At 41.5% G+C, this 20,559-nt stretch overlaps 1 protein-coding gene across 6 annotated transcripts in view; it reads right to left on the reverse strand.

Moving 5' to 3' along the window:
• rbfox3a (RNA binding fox-1 homolog 3a) overlaps positions 1 to 20,559 on the reverse strand; it is a 553,817-nt gene that overhangs the window by 18,078 nt on the left and 515,180 nt on the right. For 5 of the 6 annotated variants that reach the window (XM_028041391.1, XM_028041387.1, XM_028041388.1 and 2 more), the window contains 5 exons: positions 18,249 to 18,392; positions 11,300 to 11,353; positions 5,969 to 6,061; positions 4,463 to 4,523; positions 3,757 to 3,810 (listed from right to left, as the gene is read on the reverse strand). In XM_028041391.1, coding sequence (XP_027897192.1) covers positions 3,757 to 3,810; positions 4,463 to 4,523; positions 5,969 to 6,061; positions 11,300 to 11,353; positions 18,249 to 18,392 — 406 coding nt within the window. The remainder of the gene's footprint in view (positions 1 to 3,756; positions 3,811 to 4,462; positions 4,524 to 5,968; positions 6,062 to 11,299; positions 11,354 to 18,248; positions 18,393 to 20,559) is intronic. The other variant, XM_028041392.1, reaches the window with a different exon arrangement.

Below are 20,559 nucleotides of genomic sequence, written 5' to 3' on the forward strand. Positions count from 1 at the left end.
TTCTCCTAGATTATCTTTGACTTAAATTATGACAGTTATTCTTTAAGAGAATAAAAAGTAGCATTTTAGTTACATAAATAAATATGTTACACTTTGAAGAATAATCTGGACGTATTTGTTCAGCTCAAATCAGCCAAAAGGTTTTAAAACAACTTAAAATTGGAGTTGTTGAAGCCTGCAGAAACCCTGTTTTTCTACTTTCCTCATTTCCATGACGAGTTTTGAGTGAATTCATCGCAGAGCGCCTCCGATCGGAGGGTACGAACCTGTTGGCCGGTTAATAGCATGAATCCAATCTGAAAGAAGCGTCGGCGCGCGCTCAGCGTTTGTGGCGTTAACCCCGCAGCTGGTTACAACCACTGAGCACCGTAATGAACAACGCTGCAGTCCGGCCCCGCTGCTTCAATAAAGCTGACAAGGAGACAGATTAGTGGTGCTTTTAAAAACACGCAGAGCCAGGTTTAATGTCTTCCACCATTAACATCATGCTCCATTAGTGGGTCCAGACACACATTCAAAGTTTGCATCTCATTTAGCCAGGTGACGCCCAGCGTTGCACCCTCCCACTAACATGCAGGCCACTTTCTTTACTGCTGCTGCACCAACCGGTGCCCCTTTTCCCCCAAAAGTGATTTATAGTGCTGACCTTGACATTTAAATTAGTCTCTTTTTTTTGGGAGCAGTGGACGTCAGAAAATGCAGTCGCTAAAGGGCACATACACCCTCGTTCTAAGGTGTTTCCTCCAAAGAAAAATAAATTATGCGTCTTCCTTTCTTTTTTGAAAATTTGTATGCAATCTGCATGCAGTGATGTATGTGAATGTAAACTCATAATGAGTTGGCGATAGGCTACACTGCTTCAATAATAACCCATAAATCAAAGACACTGTCACACCTTGGTAGGCGCGTGAAAAGCAACAACAGGCGCGGTGAGCGGGAGCACACGCCGGCTCCAGCCACCAAAGTCAAACACCTTTTCCAGGAGGGGCGCCGGGGAAAATATGAGTTATGTGCCGGAGGGCAGCGGGGTCACGCTGCACCTCATATGTCATCCGTGTCAACCTGAGAGGAGCTCAATACCTGCAGAGCCAGTCGGACCCGGGGTAATCCCGCTCCGTGCCAATGATGGGGTCATAACCGGCTCCCATAAAGAAAGATCTGATTTTCCACAAGGTTGAGCTCTCTAATACTTCCTGCTCAGATACACCAGCGTTTAATCCACGCACTGGGGACCAAAAACAGCTTAATCTAATCAAGAGTCTGGAGCTTAATTATCCCCCTAAAGTACACTCCAACAATGAGAGGATCTGTCTACATACATTAAGACGGCAATTAGCCTTTCTTTTCTGTCATTTACACAGCTGCTGGATTTCCACCAGTCCTCAAGAAAACTCCACCTTAGTAAGTGAAGATATGAATTGGTGAGTGAAAAGCCACTCATCTGCTGTCTCTGTTGGAATTAGCTGCAGAGAAGAGCGTGTGAGTGGTAGCCTGAGGGGGCGGCCATACGACGGCGCCTCTAAGTGACAGCTGTCTGCGGCGCCCAAAGCCTCCAGCGCCAGTAATGAAGAAAAGTTTGCCAATTACATGGCAACGAGCTAAACAGTGCAACACGCACATCCGCCTCCGAGGATTTCTCTTAGCTGTTTTAATCGTTCCTTTTCCATTTTAACGCAACTCCAACACCTGCATCTGGTTTGTTTTGATGAACAATAAAATCAAAACTAATATGAAACCCTGTAACGCTCGTCTAATTAATCATTTCCATTAACAAAGAAGCCGCTCAGACTGCTGCCACTTCCAGCACCACACCCATGTGTTCCTGCATGGCCGTTTGAGTCCATTCTGCATAAATTATGTAGTTTAAAATCACATTAGAGCACATTAAAACAGGAGAAAGGTAAGCACAGTTATTGTTTGCCTACCAGCTACTGCACACCATCATTTGTGCCAGCGCTAACTTTTATTGCCAGCTCTCTTCGTTTAATTGGGAGCCCTTAGTTGGAGGAGGAAGTGGAGCCAGGGGCCGATGCCGCAGACCCCGACAGCCCCCCTCCCCCATCGGGAGGAGGAGCCAATCTACCCTGGAAGAGGTTAAGAGCGGGGAGCCGGCGTGAGGCTCTCATCCGTCATTCTCCTGAATGGGTTTTGAGGACAATAAACCTGTAGCGCCAGGACGAATGGAGACGAAGTGTGCTGTCACCGAGCCAGGATTTATGGCTCCCAATTTCACTGATCTCCTGCACAGAAATGAGGACTGATAAACAGTGATTAATCGCCTTTATATCCCATTTTACTCCCACCGAAACTATATTAACTATAACCGAGACGTTTTTGGAAAAATTCTGCAACATGATTCGTTTTTTTTGTTGTTTTTGTTTTTTTTTCCCTGAAAGAGGAAACACCATAAGATCTCAAGTCTTGTTTTTTTTTTTTTACAAAAAGGAAGCAGTTTTCCACAGATTTTGTTTCAAAAATGTATCTCTTATTTATGTTTCCCATCTTCCCAGCTGGCAAGCATATGTTGTCGTTTAGGCTTGGCAAACTCCAGCGCCATGTCAAGACGACTTGAAAAATTAGCAGCCAATAAATCACACAGCCCCTCCTGCTTCCCCTGCCTGGAGTGGTGGACCACACTCCCTCTGATTTATGAGATGATTTGGGAAGTGTGTGTGTGTGTGTGTGTGTGAGGAAAATAGAGGAAGCGTGCATGGAAGAGGAGACATGTATTAGTGTCTGTGTTCTACATAGGTTATCTATTTCTGTATGCTGCGATGCTTTGGTCTGAGAGTCTGGAAGCAGGGCAGGTGGTGGAGCTGCATGTAGGCCGGGAACGTGAACGTTCGCTTATATGACGCTCACATTTCGGTTTGGGGAAAATTCTTCCCGATCGCGTCCAAATGAATGAGCGTGAGGCCGTAAAAGGAGCGTGTGTGTGTGTGTGTGTGTGCGCGCGCACAAATAATTATCAGAGGAAGATGTCGAAATGAAAGGAGTGCTGTGGGGGGGGGGAGGTGAGTGGGAGGCAGGGTGAGGGGTTGGGGCTGAAATAAAAATGATAGATGACTGCTTTCTGTCATGGACAGTTATTTAGAGGTTCGCCGTAAAGCTGTCCGGGGAATGAACAGATTTTAGTCTAATGAGCAGAAAGGAAAGCCGTTAAAGTGGCGCGATGTGCTCAGCACTTCTTCCAAATGAAATAGTACCATTTCCCCCTCATTAAAATGCAAAGGGTTCATATAACATACAGCAATAAAGCTGGCATGTCGAGGCAGGGAGAGATAGGGAAAACCCCACTGAGCTCATCTCGCTCCTCCATTACTGAGACCAGAAGGAATAGCGGCCTTCGACAGGGTGGGTGCCAACAATATCTCTCACTCAATCTCCCTTATTCGGTTAGCTCTGTAAAAGTCAATCTGGCGCACTTGGCAAATCCATCCCCAGCAGCAGCCTCCACAATCTGATAACAGTTGCAGGGGCGCTTGCTCTTGAAATCATTTTTTTTCTCTTCTTTTCCCGCAGCTTTACAGTTGCACACTGCGCAAACAATGGCTCAGGCTCCCTCAGCCACTCGGAGCGGCTCGGATCATCCACTGCTTATCGGCGCCGCGCTCAGATTCACTTTGATTCACGGGGAATTTCATGTTCAGTCGCTTCAGGATGAACCCGATTGTAGGAATTCAGGGGGTCAGATCGGGATTGGCTGCGGCTGATAGCGACGGAACGGTACTGGGGGAAAAAAGCAAACAGTCTTACCAGCATACAGTTCAGGACCGTACACGGCTCCTACTACCGGGTTCAGCTTCCAGCCTGCACACACACAACAACACACCTTAGAAATTATAATAAAAACTATTTATTTCTTCTTCTTTTAGCTAAAGTTATGCTTGTGACTGCATGGCTCAGCTTTCACAGCCCCCAGCGCTGCGTTTACTCAGTTACATTTACTGGAGTAACTTCTTTTTTAGAACATTTACCTTTTACTTTAGTTATTTCTTGAATTACTGCTTTTACTTTTACTTGAGTAAAAATATACTGAAGTACTGCTACTGTTACTTGAGTTCAGTGTTTGGATACTTTGCCTACAGGACGCTACTTACTTAGAGATTTGAGATTAAAGTCATTTATCAGCAAACACACTGCAAAATCTTACCACGTATTTTTGATTTAAATATCTTAGTACACTGGAAATAAGACAAAACTAACTTACAAGTAACTTTTCAGCAAGTCAGTAATTCCTTAGTAGTGATGAAAAAGAGCTTGTTCCAGATTATTTTAAATTTTTCTGAAGTTATGAGTGAAATATTCTCCCAGTGGAACCAGAACTTTTTAAAAATTAACATTAATTATTGATGCTCTCCTGGAACAAATAGTGGATAATGCTGTCAGTTTAGACTTTTATTTGACATCATTAGTTTAAATTTATTTAAATAAATGTTAAACAGTAAATGACGTTACTCACCGTTTGTGTAAGGGTTGGCCACCTTTTTGTTTGTCATCACTCGTGCGGTTGCATTGTTCACCTGGCAGAGCAGGAAAAACGTTCTGGGATTAGACGCCAACAACACGAGCTAAACATTCAGGAGGGCCACAAGCAAGCAGCAAACCAAAAGGAATGAAAGACATTCTCAAAAGAAAATCTTCTCCTTGTGCTTTTTGAATCAATTCTGTTTCAGATTATCAGACAAATTTAACAGAAACCAGTTTTTCGCTTTGGAGAATTGTTTTAATTCAGTCATACTGGAGGATTTTTAAGTCTGGACTTTGATTAGGCCACTCCAAAGGAGAGCAAGATTCATGGTTCTATCGATTATGACAAAATAAATCCTGAAGCAGCGAAGCAAACGGGCGCTGAGTTTGACTCCAGGTTTCCTTTTCTTTTTCTAATAGAGTTTCACACTGATCAGCTGGTTGTTTGATGGGAGATTTAATTGATCTATTTACAGAAAATGAATCAGGTGAAGCTAAAACTGCCACCTGAGGAATTCTGGGTAGAAAAAAACTGTTTTTGAATGCAAGATGTATTTTTTTTTATAGTTTTGGTCTAATTACTGCTTTGATTGTGTTGATCTTTCAGAAAATGTAGTTTTTTTATTCAGTTTGTTCCAGTTAACAATTAGTCGATTAACAAATTTGCTGACAATTATTTCCATAATCGATAAATCATTTCAGTCTTATTTATCACTGTGGTTCTCTGGAGTCACAGCCTCAGAAATGACTTCAGAAACCTTCAATTTTCTTTATATCTGAGGCTCATTTATCCCTTTCAGGCAGTAATCAGGTCTGGCTTTCCTAAAAATGTGGTTCTCTATTTATTAATCAAGTGAGCGGTTACATTTCCACACAGAGCCACGTTGGTTTTAACAATTTTTAGAGTTATTTTAGTTTGATTTTAAAATTAGTTTGATGATCTGAAACATTTCAGTGGTACAAAAAAGCAATCGAAGAAGAAAAAACATCAAGTTGTTCTTTCCATCAGAAATATTTCTGCTGCTCTAAAGAAAAAAAGATGAGAGCATGCATCATTAGCCTACATGTCTGAGCAAAAACGAGCATCTTCCAGTTTCACTAATTGGTTGCAAACCCAAATATATGCCAAAGAAAGGGAGAAACTCCAGCCTGCGCTCTGAGTTTCCCCCGTCAACCTGACAGGAGCGACTTTGTAAACAAAAGCAGAATTAAAGCAGGCAACATGAAACGCAGGAAATGCAGGTTCAGATCTGATGATGGCATGCATTCATTCTGCTGTCAGGTGATGATGGACAACAGCTCGTCCAGCTGGACATGTATGGATCCCACGTTCTACTGAGAACAAATTACACGCACCATTATGCATGCATGCAACCACATCCATACACACACCCACACACACACACACACTGTAGCCACATGCTAATGCTTGGTATTAGTTGGTAAACTGAGCACACAGCAGGCAGGAAAGGAGAAAATGTGGGAAAAGTGGAAGCACCTCGATTTTGCGTCCCTCTACGATTGTACCGTTTAGTTTCTCTCGCGCACGATCAGCGTCTGTGCTTGTTTCAAAAGTTACAAACCCAAAGCCCTGAGAGCAGCACGGTCGCCACAGGTGGAGGAAAAAAGGACACACAAAGGGAGAAGAGAAGAGAGAGAGAGGTAAGAAGACAGGAGAAGGTGAGCAGCAGCAGCGGCGGCGGCGGGTTGTAAGCAGCCAGATTAATTAGAGGCAGTTAGTGAGGCGTCAGGAAACAGCAAACAGAGAGATCCGAGAACGGTGACACAACCTCACACGGCAACACCAGCAGACCTGCCCACTTTACCCAATTAAACGCCACAGCTGCCGTGGCACGGGCAAAAGTCAGAAAACATGGCTGGCTGCCATGATGGCGCTTTAATTATAGCCACAACTCGCTCCTTCTGCATCACTGCAAAAACGCAATTTCACCAAATACTTTTGGTTTAGTTTCCAGTGCAAATATCTTAGTACTTTTAAAATGAGACTAAATTAACTTACAAGTAACTTTCCAGCATGATATAGGCAATAATTCCTTAATTTTGATTAAAAAGTACGAGTTCAGCTGGCAGATTATGAGGAAATTGTCTTGTTATAAGTGGGAATATCTGCCAAGCTAAACTTCTTTTATTGATTTTAAGAAATTATTGGCTCAAAACAAGTTCCTATATCTTACTGAAAAAGTTACTTTAAAGTTAATTTTGTCTTATTCCAAGTGTACTCAGATATTTTAACAAAAAACTAAACAAATATACTTGGTAAGATGTCATGTTTTTTCAGTGCTCCCCTTCGTTTGAGGCCCAGGAGCAAAAGAGGAGGATTTCTCACTGCAAAAACACAAAATCTTACCAATTATTTTTAATTTAATTTCTAGTTACACTTCAAATAAGACAAATCTATCGTAAAAGTAATTTTTCAATAAGAAATAGTAGCTTGTTTTAAGTCAAAAATCACTTGACATTGATTTAAAAAGGCAGATTATTTCACTTGCAGTAAAGGTACAATGTTTTCTTAGAGAGAAAATCTGTCTAAGTAGTACTTTTTAAATCAATATTAAGGATTTATTGAGTTAAAACAAACTCTGATATCTTACTGAAAAGTTATATTTAAGTTAGTTTTTCATATTTAAAGTGTATTAGGATATATGCACCAAAACTTCTTGGTAAGATTTTGTGTTTTTGCAGTGTGAAACCTGATCTTAAAGGTTCAACATCTTAACAGAAAGTAGGAATAAAGACCAAAGAAACGATATTGACTAAAATATACCCAACCTCCATCCCCCCCTGTCCTCCCGCCTCTCTCCCCTGGGGGGTTTTGTCACTTCGCTGAGTTATGTGGACTGGGATCCTGGACCTGAGCCATTAAGATATTCTGGCCAAACAAGTCCCATTCCTTTAGTTTCTATATATACGCATGGCGGTGTGCAGGGAGCATGGCCGCTGCTGCCTGATAATTGCTGGAGGATGTAATACATGTGAGAGACGGCGAGCGCCGCGATCCGGCGTGCACGTCCCCGGCTGCTACTCCTGGCATAAATAACACGGGACCTGTCCGCGGGGGGAACGCAGATAAAGAAATAAATTCAGAAAAAAAAGAATTGAGGGCAAAATTAATCCTTTGGACACTCACCCGACTCCGTTTTTTTATCACGCCAAATAATTAGCTTACAAGAGGAGAGAGTGGAGGCGCCATTTTTCAAAGGAGACAAACATATTGAATGCAAATTGCCAAAGCTTCATAGGAAATAGATTATTTATTAATGGCCTGATAGGTTCATTATATAGCACAGAGAGCGCGCGAGGGAGAGAGGCATCATGGGTAATGGCTTTGTGGGGCACAAACAATAAATGCTTGTTACGGCGGAGGAGGCAGGTTTATCCGGTGCTCCATCTTGTCTGGCAGAAGAGGCTCAGCGCAGCAGCGGCGTTGGGGCGGCGGCTGCTTCCTGGACGCTCCACGCGCCCCAACGCCAACCCAGCAGCTCCCAGTAGCTCCCAGTAGCTCCCAGCTATCAATGGGAATCGATAGGATTCATGCCTCAGCTGTCGGCGTTATGAATGTAGAGCCGTGGAGCTTCTACTCTCTATTAAAGGAGCAGCTGGATGAGCCGCGCCGGGCCGGTCACGGCTTCACCTGTCCTGACTGATGCCGCAGCAACGCCTCGCTGCGGCGGCCATTTTTCCTGCCTCTCCACGCTCAGATAGAGTTTGGGATTGATGCGATCCGTGTCGGGGTTAAGTTCGGTCACCGGGTGCTTATCATGGATGAGTTTTAAAGTGCGTGATGGACGTATTGCCCGACACTTCGCCTCCCGGTTGGAGCTTTGTTTACTTAAAACTACAGCATCTCCATGTTTGGGGAAAAATGCTGAGCTGCTTCTTATTTAAATAAATCTGCATATTTGTGACCTTTTTATGAAGACTAACAACCGAGGTGGGAACCAGCGAGGCCCAGCGCCGCATAAAGAGGGGAAGTCAGAAAGTGCTGAGAAAGGTAGTCGCACATTGTTAGTTTTGGTCTTATTATTGGATTTCTTTATTTATAACCAGAAGAAATGCAAAATAAGGCCAACTTCATCCTTCATGCGGATCCTTTAAATTAATTTATTCAACATATGGACACATGATGTTCTATTCGTGAGGAAACAGCCTAGATATGTTCAATATTGATAAATTATATTTATTTGGTTGTGTAACGATTGCTTGAAGTTGGACACCCCATTTATTCAGGCACACCTAAATAAATTAGAATATCATTAAAAAGTTAATTTGAGTCACTAAATATGTAGATTTAAGGATTTATTTGTGAATAATTGTAGCTAACAAAAAATTGGAATATTTAATCAAACTGATTTAAAAAGAATGATTTTAATCCAGAAATGTGTTCCTACGGAACAGTATCAGTTCTTGGTTTGGGCTCCTTCTGCATAAATTACTGCATCAATGCGGTGTAGCACGGAGGAGGTAAGCATCAGGTGTTCAGGACGTGCAGGTTGCTATGACAACAGTTTATAGATTCTCTACAGGGTTCAGGTCTCTCCAGTTTCAATTCAGTTCAATTAAAGAAAACTTTATTAATCCCAGAGGGAATTACAGTTTTCAACCACAGGATCACCATGACAACTGAAGCAGCTAACTACCTTTGGCAACGTGCTAAAGCTTGTACGTTTTCATTCACCAGGACGTTTTGCTGAACATTTTATTTTCCATCAGCTTGTATTTTGTGCTGCTGCTGTTTTGTAGTTTTGCTCCTCTGACGTTCGTGTGATTTTAATCCAGCTTCAGAGTGTAAACGATGTGAAATAAACACAAATCGATGCCTAAAGTTCTCCTCTCTCGTCCTGTTGCTCCTGAGGTGATAAAAACACGGAAGCAGAACTCCTGCTAGAAATGTGTTGCTGTTGCAACTTCCCTTGGATTTTAGGAGAACTGGTTGGCGACGCTAAACACAAACGGGTAAAAATGGAGCCTGAAATGTTGACCGTTTTAATTAAATGAAACAAGTTTCTGCAAATGACAAAAGCCTAACAACACAACCACTGTAAGTTTTTAATTTTTGTACCACCAGATTTTTAAATAGTTAAGCTACGTTCACACAGCAGCAGCCGTTAGTTTTTTTTGCAACCTACATCCCACGTTTTCATGGCAGTCTGAACGGTCCAATTAAATGTTTTCACCATAGAAAAATCTAATTTGCGCCATATGGAAATTAGGGCATATGGAATATTCAATCATATATTATTGATCCAAATCCAAATTTTATGTCATTGATGTGAAATGTGCATCATGATTCTGCTGCAGAAGAAGCCAGACGCCATAAATCTGGACGTAAACAACTGCTGGACATGGATTTGTCCACATCCAAACAGTCAATGCTGCTGCTGTTAGCTGGGCTTTCTTTCTTTCTTTTTTTTAGTCTCTTTCTGACTTAGTGACTATTCTGTCAGTTCTGTCTTTATATCCATCCATAGACGACGGCGGCCATTATTACTGCCGTAAACAGAGCGCTGAGGCGGGACTTCTACTTTCTTCTTCTGCGCATACGTTCACAGAAGTCTGACTGCAGTCGCATTTAATTAGTAGCATGAATGACTGCGCAAAAAGTATTGGATTTCAGCAAAAAATCAGAAGTGAGCGTCAAGAGATGCTGTGTGAATGTAGCCTCAACATCCGCCATTGTTACAAGAACAAAAATATCTTTTTTAAAATCTAAAATCACCAAAAATGTTGAGATTTTTCCCCCCGACTCAACAATAAACTAAGCATGAACTATTTTAGTTTAATCGTTAATTGAAAGCCAAACAGATTGCTGATTATTCTGGGTTCTGTTAATAAAAATGGAAAAAAATATTTTCTGTATTTATAGCAATAAAAACATGATCTAGGTCAATAGTCATTTGAAAACACTTGTTATATTTAGACAAATGTTAATACAGCAATTAAAAGCAGATTTGAGTTCACTACGATGTACTTTAAAAAATACACTGCAAAACAAAATATTAGCAAGTATCTTTGATCTAGTTGTAGTGTGAAATGTCCCTAACGCTACCCTTAGTACACTGAAAAATAAGAAAACTAAATTACATGTAAGTTTTCAGCAAAATAAATGAGATTGTTTGTAGTAAATAATTCCATAATGTAGATTAAAAAGTACTATTTCCATTAGCAGATTATTTCACTTGTAACATTTTTCAAACTCATTCTTGAATTGTAGACAGGGGGCCACAAATGGCCCACAAACCCCACTTTGAACACCCTCAATCATTGGTTCTAGTTTCATTTCTGAAACATTTTATGCTCCTAAACTAAGCGAAACATTACGACCAAGTCATGAAGGTTTCAGGTCTTTGCTCAAACCTTGAAATCCATTTTCAGTTCTTCTAAAATCTCATCTTTTTCTGATGTATCTTCTCGTCAGCTGGATGTTTTTAAAAGTCCTGTTTCCTCACAAAGTGAATATCTGAATCTGAATAACATGAAGTCATCTGAATGAATGGTGAGGTTTGGAGCAGGTTCCTTCCCATCTGCTGGAGGACCTGCAGCTTGCTGGTGGATTAGGCAAAATGTGAAACAGCTCAATAATAAATTGATTGACAGAACTAATGATTCACAACTTGTGTGAGAGCTGCAACAGACAACAAAACAAGAGGGAGGGAGGGAGCCGGAGAGCGAGGGGCCGGCTGAATTCGGCTCTCCAGGACCGGGCTTAGAGACGGCTACTCTCCGCCAATGTACACACCACACTAATGCCATCATTAGGAAACAGAAGAAGTACATGGTAATGAAGCAGCTGGCGTTCTAGTTCACTTACCTTGGATCCTCGCTCATTAAAGATAATCTCCACATCTAAAATCTTTCCAAATTGCTGCAGAGAGAAAAGAAAGACAGAAGAGCAGAGATGGAGTTAGAAAGCTTGGCTGGCTGTGAATTCATGAGGAGGAAGGCTGGAGAGAGAAAAACCATTAAGGCGATATGGAAATGTTACTTTTGTGGGGAAATGGTGGTCAATTTGCATTTGTTAGCTGAGCAAACAGTTGTTGAAGGTTGTTGGCGAAAACTCATCGCTTTAATGCGTCTGGATTCGTATCAAGAAAACGAGACGTTTGTAGAAATACTTGATCTTTGATAATTTTGCAGCGTTTCTGATCAGAGTTTGTTTATTTCCGACGCCGTTTTGATGTCGTCACCCTGGAAAAACCTCCTGCTGCCTCCCCGCCTCCTCCCTGGTCCATTCTGTTTTGTGTTTGTGCGGCCAGCAGAACCTCAGGGCCCGTCCCCGGGGTTTACCGCGCTCCAGCCTTTCGATTTAACAGGCTTGCCTTCGGATCATTAGAAAACAGAGGAATGAAAGTAAACTGTAAGTTCCTCTAATGAGTGGAGTGAGTGCGACTTTTAATTGCTGTCTACAATGGCCGTATTATTTCATTAAAAGTAATTACCCTGTCAAGCGGTCCGCGTCGCCTTCATTTCAGCACAACAGGGAAGAAATGGGCCTTCCATGTGGTCGGCGCTCAATGGGAATGGATGGATCGTTTGACTGAGCCGCTAATAGGGGTTAGGAGGAGCTGGCTATTATCCGGCTGCAGACAGTGGAGTGGGCTTGAGGAGCAGAAAAACTTCTGCTTCCTGCTCCTTTTAAGGGCGACGCACCGCATCTCCGCTCCTGTCCGCACATCTGTCTGCTGCGGCGCTCAGCTCCACTGATTCGAACAGGGAGCGAAGGCATTTATATCGCAGCGTGATGCCCCCTTTCTCGCCCGAGAAGACAATGCTTCCCCCACGCTACGTGCAGATGCTAATTGTTTTAACCGAGTGTAATGGGCTTGTGGCGTCGATTAATTAGTTTCAGAGGAAGTCGTCTTTGTGGATTTCCACATGGCGCTGGGGACTGTTCGCTGCTCACCACTGATCTCACTCCTATCCCCACCCACATACACACACACACACACACACACACACACACACACACACACACACACACACACACAGGGATAAACAGCTGCATCAGCAGCAGCGATAAACAATAGCTTCAGTGGGAGGAGTCTCCAGAGGGAGAGACTGATGTCATCTACAGTCTGGGACTGCAGCTCCATCCATCCACAGAGCAGCTTTAAGTTCAGCGGCCACACCGGCGCTTCCTCACGTTTCACACCATTTATCACCCAACATCTAAACGCTCACGCGTTTCACACCAGCTTCCTCGCAGCTTTTAATCTGCACCTCCATGCGTCGCAGACACGGTTCATACAGGTGCTTCAAGTCCTTCAAAATGCTTGAATTTCAGTTTATAAAGTGCTTAATATTCAAAGTGCAGTTTTGTAATAAAGTGCAATCTAATGTTGGATTCTCCCAAAACCTGTGCAAATCGATTCATCTCAATTCATTCAAACAATAAAAAGACAATCAGAATAATCGCTTCTTGTTTCAGGTTAGTTAGAATCATTAAATTATTTCTGTTTACTAAATCCCAGAAAACCTGAGAAGTTTTTCTTTGTAACTTCCTGGTCTTAATTTGACGATTTGTTTGGATGGTTTCAGTGTGATGATTATTATTCCTCAGTAACTTATTGATCTGTGTAATTGAAAGAAAGGTTGAAATTGGAGGATTTTTTTGTTAAACTATTGTTTTTATGTTTTTTTTTGTTTTGTTTTCTCAGAACAGAACATTTTAAAACATGAAATTCTGTTATATTTTAGTCTACATCGTCTGTACTGTCAAATGTAGAATACTATCATGAGATATTTATAGTGAATTGAAACTGTCTTCTTTAGTTTATTAGTTTTGTTTTTATCTCTGAAAAAGTTTCAAACTTCACTGTTAAAATGCTGAAAAGTTCTTGAATTTCACTGTGAAAAATGTACGAATCCTGTGCAGAAACCAGGAAATGATCTCCTGAACATACCGACACTTTTCCTTCAGTGAAAATCTAAAATGTTTCAAGCATTTTCATGGTAAGTTTTTATTGTCTTCATTCATTAATGTTGATAATGTCTTCTGACAGCAATGTAACAAAATGTTACGATTTGGAAAGTCTCTCTTACACACTGGACTGGTCTGAGAGCAAAACACAAATTTAACCAAAAAAAATCCCCAATTTTAATACCTTTACCTTTTAATTACAGAGATCAGTAACTCATTGAGCTATTAGGAATAATAAATATTTAATACACTGAGGTAATTAACTTCCCTAGTCAAATGAAAAGCTTTAATACAATATAAATAACCACTTAACCTTCTTTTCTGCTAAAATTTGGTGGTAACTTAATGTGGATTAGACAAACCTCTTCATTTGAGCCTGTTGAAACTTCCCTGGTTTGTGAGCGTTTGTAGTTAAACACGGCTTGGCGCTCAGAGCGGGTTTTCTCCGCTGCTGTCCCAGGGAAACCCAATGGTTGGTCTGCTCATCACATCACCTCTTGCTCACATGAAAAGGAGCAAACAAGCTCAAAAACCCTTAAAAACTCTTAAAAAATTAAGACCCTAAAATGTTTTACATTTATTTAAGAAAATGTAAGTTTGCCTTAAAGTTTGTTGTGGCAGGAGTATTTAATCTTGTACATTCTCGTAAATGTTTTTTTTCTCACTGGACTTTTCTGACCGGCAAACGTTTGAGTTGGAAACAGACGTCATTTCATTTTGTGAGCGATTTGAGGCTATTGCTACCTACCTGTTAATATATCCTCGCTAGTTAGTTAGCTTTTGTTTGCGTCTATCATAGGTGAGTGCAAATTTATCGCCAAGTTGGATAGATGACGTCTGTTTTCGTCAGCGGCTCATTCCTGTTGAAACCTGTTCGAGGTTAGAGGCAAAGCTCAGCACTGTGTGGGTTAAAGTTGATCTCCAACTATCCAAAGAAAATTGGTCGCCTAATGTCGCATTTATTTAGTGGATTTCACTGTAAGAACAGAGGATGCAAACCAGACTCATCATTTTGCAGTGAATACTTTACAAGTTAAGATGATTAATATTAATTTACTTCATAAGTAAGCTTAGTAAAAATACAATCTAATGTTGCATTATGGAGAAGGTATGTGTCTTAATTATTAATAAACATGGAATAAATAAACCATCAGGTAGCCTAGTATATATGAAAAAACTGGTTAGCATCTAAACTTTTGTACATTTTACGTTTGCTCTGGTGTCGGGGGAATTGTCGTTTAGGACAGAGGTAAAAATCATCTGGCATGAATTTAGGTAAAGTTGTTGGTTTGATCAAATCAACAGAAGTTATGGGTCAGTTTCAAAGCCAGTTATTTCCAACTTTTGCAAACACCGCTGGCTAAGAGCGCCAACCAGGTGAGCTGCTTCCACAAACAAATAAACTCGACTTGAACAAATAGAAGCTGTACTGACATAAACAACATGGGAAAACAATCCTATTCAATACTCCAATACATCCACCATGGTGCCTCAACGTGATTAGATGACATTAGTTGCAAAGCGTCAACATTTAGAGACCGCAGATCCCATGTCCCTGAAATGACTTCAATAAAAGGCAAAATGATCACTTTCCAATTTTAGGTTTTTAGAAAAGAATATTAGTTTCCACTTTACTACAAAACTCAGACACTTTCAAGGACTTTATACAAGGTGTGAGTGATACAAGCTTCAACTTTTATCACAGTAATCTGTGGAAATATTGTGATAACTGTAAAAGTACAAGAACTATTTATTACTTCTTTTTCAGATAACTTCATGGCTGCGATTGTGTCACAGCAGTTATTCCCCCACAAACGCAAACATTTCCATTGTAATCCGTTTCTTTAGGACACCAGTCACATAAAGAAGTACTAAACTGCACACAGTAACTGGATTATAGAGCATCTAAAAGAACCCTGCTTAATTATTTTACTATATAAAATGTTGTAATAGTACAGCCATGAATCAATATGCTGTGTTATATTTAGGTCTGTCATAATAACAAATTGTGCTGGACAATAAATTGTCCCAGAAGTTATTGCGATAAATGATAACATTGTTGTTTTGAGACAATTTTCAACTAATATCGAGATAATCAATGCAACAGCATATTCTCAAAGATCAATAAACTTTCAACTCTTTAGAACATTCAACGCTGGAACTGGAAGACATTTTAAATATCCAAAAATAAATAAAACAGAAACAATAAATAAAATTAATTATAAAGTCTGACCAAAACCGCAGACTGAAGACTTTTATCATCCAGTTTTTGGTAGAAAGATAAAAACAATAAAACATGAAATGATTGAGTTTGTTTGAATTTATCAAAAAATTAATTGATTTATTGCTTATTGAGACTGGCCTAGTTATATTAAGTGCAACTGTTTTTGTAATAAATGTTTTTTTTATTAAATGTTTGCTGATCCAAATAAATAACTGCATTAAAATCACGGTAAATGATGTTCGATACGATAAATTCAGCACTTTCCAAACCTTGAAAAGGCGTTTGCATGTTTCCGTTTTTTCCAGTTAATGAGCCGAGGTTGTAAACAGAGAGAAATTTCCCCTCTCAGATGTGGACCTGCAGCCTTTTCAAACAGGATCCACCTTTGATTAGCCCGAATGTCTCGCAGCTCCTCAGAGCGCCGTAATGAGGCGGCAGTGGCCTGCGTGTTGGGAGCATGTTGAAGCTCAGCAGTCAGCGTGACAGTGGGACGGGGGCGGGGGTCTGATTGCTCCGGGGAACGCTGCCCTCACAGCCACCCAGAGAAGCGCTGCTGAAGAAGCGGCGCTCACAAATGAGGGCACCCTCGAGCGGCGCAGCGTGGGCTCCGCGCGGCGCTCGCTGGAGTGTTTTCATTTCCTGCGCACTTACCAGCTCTCAGAGATCACAGTTTCTAATTACTGATTAGCGTCCGCTGTGGATGCCCTAATGAGACCTTCATTCAGCGCCTCGTTAAAGGCTCACGGGTCCCTCAACCTGGCAGCGCGCAGGGGGCATCCCGGGCCCTCCCGTCTCGTTCCGGGTTCCTTGGAGCCTGCGCGGCGCCTCCTCCATCTTCCCGTCTGTGGGCTTCACTCATGCGTAGCGGTAATGGCGTATTGAGCCGGTGGCGCTCCAGAAGCCATTAGAGCTGGAGGAATGAGGCTTTGCACACACTGATCACACAAAGGCCCCATTGTGGAGGCCGTGTCAGAGGGTGGAGCGGACCCGCTATCTCTACGCCAAGCTTCAACCAAGACAATCAATCCCACAATCCTCCACCTCGCCAACCAGCGTGAGCAACGGGAAGGAGAGGGCAACATGTGATTGAGGGAGGCTGGGTGGGCTGCAATCAATTTTCCATCATATATCTGCATGCAGCGGCCAGGCACACAAAGCCTCCGAGCTAATTACGCCGGTGATTTGGATTCCACACGACCTGCACCAGAGCTGGGAACAATAAAGCCAACAATCAGAGAGAGAAAGCAGCCATGTTGTGTGCAATTTATAAAGCCACAGCTAGGGCTCTCTGGTAATTAACATCATCAGCTCAATGTTGTCTTCATAACGGCTAAAATTAACGCCTTTGGCTGCTAATGGTCCAATTAGCGCCTAACATTTGAAGTACATTTTTGGCCATCGTCTCCTTTCAGATCCATTATTGTTATTGAATCCGGTTGGCTTCGTATCGGAGCTTGTGCGAGACACAAAGGTGAGCCGTTGAGCCGGAGCGTTAATTGGCCAGGAGACGATGAAGATCCGTCAGATCCGGGTGTTCAAACTCGATCGGACGCGAGCCGCTAACGGCGGGCGGGTTGGGCATCGGCGGCAGGTTTCATCGCTCAGCCGCCGCCTCCCTCGTGTCTGACCCACAGAGTTCAGGAGCTGATTGTGACTGATTGAGCTGTTTATCACCTGCGAAATCTTCCAAGCCACTCTTTTCTCCCCAGACAACACAGTAATCAATGCATTAACTAGATGACAGCTGCAGCAAAGCCTCCAGTTACTGTTGGTGCTTTCCTGTATTTTATGGACGATGTGATCATTTGTTAGTGGAGACGTAGCGAACTGGAACCTGCTGTGAGCAGCTGAATCAGTGGAGTCACTAGCTGCGTTTCCATTACAAATATGCGCAAAACTTTGTTTGAAAAAAAACAACACAATTTCGGAAATACAATTAAAATCACACGTGGATACGTTTGTTGACGTGATAAGTCTTTAAAAAATAAACCGCGTCATCCTTCAACTACTTCCTGTCATCTTCTTCCTGGTTTGTATCCGGTTGCTGATCATGTGACTTCAATGTCTTATGATCAACACATCATGCTCAATGTTCCCAAAATGAAATCAAAATATGGAGAATTATCTTTGCATGATGCTGCAGAAGATTGGAAGGAACTTTAAAAGTATTGAGGCTGAGCTCTTTTGTATCAACAGGAACTTAAAAATTGTCTGAAACGTTCACATGCTTCAGATATAAATGTTATTTCTCTATTGTTTTTACTGTTTTATGATTTTAACAGTGCTGCTGTCTGTTATTTTTGGTAAAGTTAGCTGCTGGGTCTTTCTTCCACTTAGTTGCTAAAAACACATCTGGTTGAATAAAAGATCAAATAAAATGAAAAATAACTTATGTGATGTGAAAAAAAGTGTTTCCATTGCAATTTCAATATGGCCAAAAAACCTAGCGCTGAAAGTTTTTGTTGAAAAACAAGTTTTTTCAAAATTGCTGTGTTTCCATTAAGCAAATTAATTTTCAAAATGTCAAAAATTCTAATTATATAATGAATGGAAACAGGGTTAGTGTGTGAGTGTTGCTGCTGTGCCAGTAGAAATAAGCTTCCTGGAGCTACTCACCCCGAACATTTGCCTCAAATCTGGGTCCCGGAAGCGGAAGGGAATGTTGGAGACATGTAACCTTTTTGGCTGCTGCTTCTCTGAAGAGTCTGAGTGCTGGAGCTGGAGCTGCTGAGAACCCTCTGTTTGCGTCACGTCATCTGTCTGCCGGAGGGAAACAAACAGAAAAGACACAAGCTGCTCATTAGCTGCTGCTGCGGCGGCGTACTGTACCTCCTGGTCCTGCAGAACGAGAGAGACAGAGAGGGGGCGGGAGGCCCGCTGACTAACTTAACTCCACATCTGCCATTTTTCAATCTACTCAGAAAGCCTGAGCGATAAACAGCCGATGACTTATAGTGTCAAACCTGAGGTTGTGCATTACAAATCCACTTATTAATCTCTTGCACTTAGCTCCTGAGCAACAGGGAAGATTGAAGGCGCTGACAAAAAGGCGTGGATATAGATCCCACAGAGCCCTGACATGTCTAGACTAAAGACACATTATTGGTGACGTTTGCACACAGCCATCAGAGTGCGAGGCCCAGAGCCCTCAGCGTTGTTGTTTCCATCATTATGCGAATGCGACGCTGACATTTCTGTATAAATGATGTGTCTGATGTCAATGACAAATTCCACTTGTTTCTCAGTGTGACACCGGTGATGGATTTCAGCAAGCCTGCTGCTGGCTTGTCTCTTTAGATGGACCTTGTTTTATTTTCCGTGGACAAAAAGCTCATTGGTCAAACGCAGAGTTTATCCTCTGTCTCCTGCTCTGCTGGGGATGAAAGTTTTCCATTAGATGGGATCATTTTCTTTCTTTCAGAGAAGAACATGACAAATATCGATACAAGCGTGGAGCCAAATGGTAATTAGCTGAGATCTGGCAGGTAAAACGGATTTTTTTTTTGAGGGGGGAGGAATATTTTAATAAAATCTGAGACAATTATTACTTAACTTTAAGTCTTTTCATCCAATGTTGCCTATAAATCTGATCTGGACCTTTATAATTCTAAAACATTTACAAGCTTTTTAAGCAAAACATTTATTTTTTTGTGCTCAGTTTAAAAGTCAACTTAATTTCACAGGGCATAAAAAACATCAGTCACTAATAGTGAAACCATCATCTAAATGTGTAAAAATCATCCAACATGACAAAGTCATTCTCCAGGTTCCTAAACCCTAATGACGCAAAATAAATCAATCTCTCATCCATTATTCTCATGTTTTCATTTTAAACTAATAAAAAACAGTCAGATCTGTCGCATATGAACCTGTTTGTTGTCCTTCCTTCAGCCCTGTACCATGGTGATACATACAGTATATATGTATATATATCAAGCTTTTTTAGTATGTAACTGGATCAGTACGCAGTATCTGATTCTCTGTTATGTTTATTTTGTGTTTGGTTCTGTTTTTATTTCTCTCCTCTGGGCTGCTTGGGATGGATTTTTCCAGCATTTGTGTTGTTGGATGGAAAAAAGTCAATATGCAATAGGAACAAATGTGGAAAAATATGAAAACCTAACCAAAAACCAGTGTTTTATTTAACAGAATATGGCAGAGTAACAGAGTAATCTTTTGCTTACTGGTGTGTTTTATTCATCTGTTCATTCTAATGTTTACTTCGTATTGTTTTATGTGGCGTTTAGATTGCTGTGTGTTTTTTTACAAGCTGCTTTTCTTTACTCATGTGGAAGTGAAGGCAGAGAAATCTGAGAAAAAGGCAGATTTTAAACTTTAGTGGTTGAGTGAAGAGCGGCGCATTTGAGAGAGTAACGTAATTACGTCCTTGACCACTAGAGGTCACTCATCAGGAGAAGATAACGTTTGTTTTGGATGTTTGAACTTGGGGTTTTTTGCTCATAGTTTCAGTTTCATAATAGCAAACAAATGAATAAACCAACAGGACTGAAGCCTGATTTAGTGCCGGTGGCGTTTGGGGGTGGCGGGGTGAGGGGGGTTAAATAAAGAAACAGACCGAGGAGGGAGGGGGGATGAGGAATGAGGGAGTGGAAGTGGCAGATATTGAGCACAAAAGCTGTTTGAATGTGATATGTAAACTGCAAGGTCTCCTGGGAAGCGCTCTCTGAGCCCGACACACATGCACCTACACACACGCCTACACACACACAGACACAATCTGGTGGCGATGCAGCGGTGAAAAGAGAGGAGGTTGTTGCCCGAGTCCAAACGGTTGAAATGACTCGGAGAGCCGTGGCTGCAGGCCTCTCTTAGTGATACATTCCCACCATTTAGGAAATGGGCTCGGGATTTATTCATTATAATTCATCATCACAGTATTATCATTATCATCATGATCGTAATGATG

This window comes from Xiphophorus couchianus, chromosome 16, assembly GCF_001444195.1.
Source record: "Xiphophorus couchianus chromosome 16, X_couchianus-1.0, whole genome shotgun sequence".
NCBI lineage: Eukaryota > Metazoa > Chordata > Actinopteri > Cyprinodontiformes > Poeciliidae > Xiphophorus > Xiphophorus couchianus.